The 4,720-nt window shown below is 64.0% G+C and overlaps 1 protein-coding gene across 2 annotated transcripts in view; it reads left to right on the forward strand.

The window, feature by feature from the left end:
- The first annotated feature begins 468 nt into the window (after window positions 1-468).
- UNCX (UNC homeobox) overlaps window positions 469-4,720 on the forward strand; it is a 4,396-nt gene continuing 144 nt past the window's right edge. Inside the window, exons 1-3 of one of the 2 annotated variants that reach the window (XM_015294329.3) lie at window positions 469-821; window positions 1,757-1,932; window positions 3,219-4,720. The exon at window positions 3,219-4,720 is cut by the window's right edge and continues 144 nt beyond it. In XM_015294329.3, the coding sequence (XP_015149815.1) occupies window positions 572-821; window positions 1,757-1,932; window positions 3,219-4,274 (1,482 nt within the window). In that variant the 5' untranslated portion in view covers window positions 469-571 and the 3' untranslated portion in view covers window positions 4,275-4,720. Of the gene's footprint in view, window positions 822-1,756; window positions 1,933-2,359; window positions 3,007-3,218 lie in introns of those variants that run through there. The other variant, XM_046900984.1, reaches the window with a different exon arrangement.

Consider the following 4,720-nt stretch of genomic DNA (forward strand, 5'->3'; position numbering starts at 1 on the left):
CGCTGGTGAATGTTTTAAAGGGAAATCTATTAGTGATTTGGAGAGGGGAGGGGACAAGGGGGGCCGGCTGGGGGGGGGGGGGGGGGGGGGCGGTGTGCGCGTGCGGCGCTCCGGCTGTTCGCTATTTAACGGGGATCGGTGGGCTCCGTGCGTTCCCCTCCGTCTCCCCCGCACCCTCCCCTGCCCGCCCGGCCCCCGCCGCCCTCCTCGGGCTGGAGTTCGTATCAAAGCCCCCCTTGTCTTGTTGTGACAGCTCTGATATTGTTTATTGAGGCTGGATGTCAGGTATAATTAGCAATCGATATGGAAAACGTTCGCTCCCCACACTGGCACGTCTCTGACGTCAGGACCGATTAACGTTTCTTATTGGTCCCAAATTCCCCCAGCCTGAGCTAATTATTGGGAGCCTGATGTTGATAAAGTTAAAGCGCCCGGGCGCCCTGCAGCATGAGCCCCTCGCCGCGCCGCCTCCGCCGGCAGCAGCACCCCCGGCCGCAGCCGCCCCGCCGCCAGCACCCCCGGAGCCGCCGGCAGCCCCCCCGGCACCCCCCGCCTCGCTAGAGCCGCCCCCATGATGGACAGCCGCATCCTGGAGCATCCCCATGCCCAGTTCGGGGGCATGGTGGGCTTCCCTTACCCGCTCGGCCACCACCACGTCTACGAGCTGGCCGGCCACCAGCTGCAGTCGGCGGCCGCTTCCGTGCCCTTCTCCATCGATGGATTACTGAGCGGCTCCTGCGCGGCCTCCGTGGTCACCCCCGCGCCGCTCATCCCTTCGGGCTGCGGGGTGAGCGCGGACACGCAGCCCTTCAAGCTCGCAGGTAGGAGCGGCGCCGCGCCCCTCGCTGCGGGAGAACGGGGCCCTTCGCGGAGCCCCGAGGGGGCGGGATGGGACGAGGCGGGGGGGGGGGGAGGGCGGGCGGCGGAGCCCCCCCCGGCGCGGGGCCGCGCCGTGCCCCGAACAATAGCGGCCCGGCCCGGGGCCTGCCCCGAGTTCACGGCCGGAGTGGGGGCTCGGGCCGTACCGACCTGCCCGGAGAGAACGGGAGGTGGGATCCTGGAGAGCGACGGGCTTCGGAAGACGAAGAGCGACGATTTTTAGTTATATGCTTATTTTATTTTTATTTTTAACTATGTGACCAAAGAGAAAGGCTCTCTTTCCCTGCCCCCCCCCCCTCTCCCCCGGCCTTGTAGCACAGCTATTGTTCAGCCATCGGAACGTCGCCCACACCTCCTTGTATTAATCCCGGAATATCCCCCTTCAGGAAAAATAAAATAAAATATCCAACATCTATTGTTCTTATAATAATAACTTCACGCTCGGCGGAGAAGGCGAGGAGCGGCCGTGAGCCCCGACCGGCGCCGTCCGTCCCCAAGGAGGCCCCGAGCGCTCAGCCCACGGCCGGGGCCGCGAGTGGGAGCGGCTGCGGCCGTCGGGGCTGGGGAAGGGAACCGGGGGGGGCTTCTTTTATTATTATTATTACTGTTCTAATTCGGTCCTGGGTGGCTGGAGCAAATACTGGAACTTCTCTCTCTCCCTCTGCCATGGAGAGCTTCGTTCGGGATAAATGTGTAAAGTACGTTTTCGGAGGAGGCGAGGGCCGATGGGCTCCTGCCCGTTTTTAGCTCAGGTGTGTGCAGAACCCCGCTGTTTAACCGACGTTCCCGAGCACGGAAGTTTGAAGGCTCCTGTGAATGGCAGGGAGGGGGGAGAAGGCCTCTCTTCGGGTAGCTGAGGGTATTTCTGCCTTTTCAGACTCGGGTGACCCGGACAAAGAAAGTCCTGGCTGTAAGAGGAGACGAACCCGCACCAATTTTACCGGCTGGCAGCTCGAGGAGCTGGAAAAGGCGTTTAATGAGAGCCATTACCCGGACGTGTTTATGCGAGAGGCTCTGGCTCTCAGGCTGGATTTGGTGGAGTCCAGAGTGCAGGTAAACCCCGACCCGCTCCCTTCCTTCTCTCCGGACCTAGCGACTCCCCGGGGTTCCAACCCTGGGCCGGGCCCGCGGCCCCGCTCCGCTTTGTTCCTCCGCTCGGTCGCTGCTGTTTTATTTTTATTATCTTTATTTCTTTAAAAACAATAATTAGAAATAAGCAGGCTCGCAAACGGGCCGCCAACAGTGGTATTCCATCGTAGATTCCCAAAACGTTTTTATTTTCCCTCCGTAAGCGTTTCTCTTTCAACGAGCCGAGGCTGAAAAATGACGATGTAAATGCGGGGCTCAATCACGGGCCGGGATCCGCCGGACAATGTCGGTGCAGCTCGGGGAGCTCCGAGGCCGTGCGGGACGTGTTCAGCTACATTTACCAGCCTGCCCGGCTCGGGCAGCGTCCGTTTGCTTAAACTGAGCTTAATAATAATAGGAATGGAGTCTGTGGGTCTCTCCCTGCTGCTGTGCGTCGCGGGGCCGCCGTGCCCGGGGAGCGGATGAGTTCGTGCGGGGCGGCGGGTTGAGACAGCACCGCGAGTGCGGAGCTCCGGAGATTCCGTTCCGCGGAGCGCTGCCCGCCGAGGAGCGGCTGAGCCCCGGCACTGCCCGGCTCGATACGGCCCGGCAGGGGCAAAGAAGTCGCGATGGGGGCAGCGAAATGCCGGGGCCGTAACCCAGGGCTCGGGCTGCGGGTGCGGAGGGGCCGCTGTGGTCCCCGGGGAAGCGACGCGCGTGGGGCCGACACACGACTGCAGGGTCGGAGCGGGCAGCGTTGCAGTGATTCTTCCCCTAAACTACAAAAGCAACCCCTGTTTGTGGGCTGAGCCGGCCTCCCCTCAGCGCCTCCGCTCCGTGTTCCGGACGGGAGGAGAATAAGGCCAGGCGGCCCTTCTGCCCCCACCCGCTATGCTCTGTTCCAGCGCGTTCTGTACGATGCTGCGGGAGGGCGGGGGCGGTTGGAGGATTGGGCCCAGGCCCGGTGCTTCCGCACCCCTGGGCCGCGGGGAAGAGCTGAGGGAATGGACGCTTTCCCTTCCCCTCCCTTGGTGCGGGTTCGGTGCAGCGTGTGTGTGCGTGAGTGTGCACCCCCCCCCCTTGATTATTATTATTTTTTTTATGCCCCCTCCCGCGCTCTCCATCTCTCAGACGTCCGGTGCTGGGCGCTGCCGGCACCTCGATGGGTGGACAGGGGAGGCCTGAGCTGCGCTTCTCCCCCCCCACTCTACCCTGGCCACCTCGGGGCTGGTGCGCTGGGTGTTAACTGCTTCTCGTTGTTCGGTGTGTAGGTCTGGTTCCAAAACCGCCGGGCTAAATGGAGAAAGAAAGAGAACACGAAGAAAGGCCCGGGGCGGCCGGCTCACAACTCGCACCCCACGACGTGCAGCGGGGAACCCATGGACCCCGAGGAGATCGCCCGCAAAGAGTTGGAGAAGATGGAGAAGAAGAAACGCAAACACGAGAAAAAGCTCCTCAAAAGCCAAAGCCGCCACCTCCACTCGCCCAGCGGCCTCTCCCTGCACAGCACGCCCAGCTCGGACAGCGACAGCGGCGGCGGGGGGGGCCTCTCGCCCGCCCCACCCGAGGCGAAGCCCCGCGGGCAGCCCCCGCCGCCCCACCCGCCGCCTCCCGCCGCCGCCGCATCCTCCGAGCCGCCCCCCAGCAGCTGCGACCAAACGGCAGAGCCCTTCTACCCCAGCCAAAGAAGCGGGGCCGGCCGGCTCCAGCGCCCGCCCGACAAGGACTGTGCGGCCGCCCCGTCGGGGGACGGCAGCGGCGGAGCGGGGGGAACCCGGGGAGCCGGCAGCTTCCACAAGCTCAACCCCTTCAGCGTGGAGAGCCTGCTCTCCGACTCGCCCCCCCGCCGCAAGGCCGCCCTGGACTTCCCCAGCCTCCAGCCCTGCGCTCCCCGCACCCTCATCGGCAAAGGACACTTCTTGCTCTACCCCATCACCCAACCCCTGGGCTTCATCGTGCCGCAGACCGCACTCAAGGCGAACCCGGGCCCCGAGGCGGGGCAGCCCCCACGGGACTCCCCGCTGCCGGCCGCCAACCCGGGCCCCCCCGCTTTCAGCGCCGAACCGGCGCCCGCCGGCGCTCAGCCCGGCCCCAGCTCCACGGACACTGCCGCGGGCCCCGCGCCGCCCCCTCCCGCCGGAGCCTCGCCCCGTTCCGCGGCCGCGCACGGCGATCCGGCGGCTGCGGCTCCCGCGGAGGGCGGCTCCTTCCCCCGGCCCAAATCGCCGGTGCGGGCGCGGGACGGGAGCGCGACACCCAGGGATAAATCGGACTGCGGCCCCGCGGAGGTCGGCGGCCTCGACGGCGAGGAGGTGGACATGGACTGAGCGGGCGAAAATCCCAACAAACCCGACAAAAACAAACAAACAAACAAACAAATCCAACAAAACCCCACCAAAAAAGCCAACAGCAAAAACGAACCACATACACACACACGCAGACACACAAAACCAACGTCAAACCGAACAATAATAACGAAACCACCCACCCGACAACGCCAAACACCCCTCCGCCCGTCGTCAGTGAGAAACGGGGGTTGGGGGACCCGGGGGGGAAACGCCTCCCCCATCCTTCGCTGCCCGCAGCATCGCCGTGCCCACAGCCGGGCGCCCGCGGGGGGCGGAGGTGCAGCTCTCCCCCCTTAGCGTTTGTCACACGTCGAATCAGGTGATCAGTTCGAGCTTTTCGGGTTTTATATTTAAAAAGGAGAAAAAAAAAAAAAAGGAAAAAAAAAAGCGGAAAAAAAAATAACAGGAAAATAGTTTGTTAAGGC

Source organism: Gallus gallus, chromosome 14, assembly GCF_016699485.2.
Source record: "Gallus gallus isolate bGalGal1 chromosome 14, bGalGal1.mat.broiler.GRCg7b, whole genome shotgun sequence".
NCBI lineage: Eukaryota > Metazoa > Chordata > Aves > Galliformes > Phasianidae > Gallus > Gallus gallus.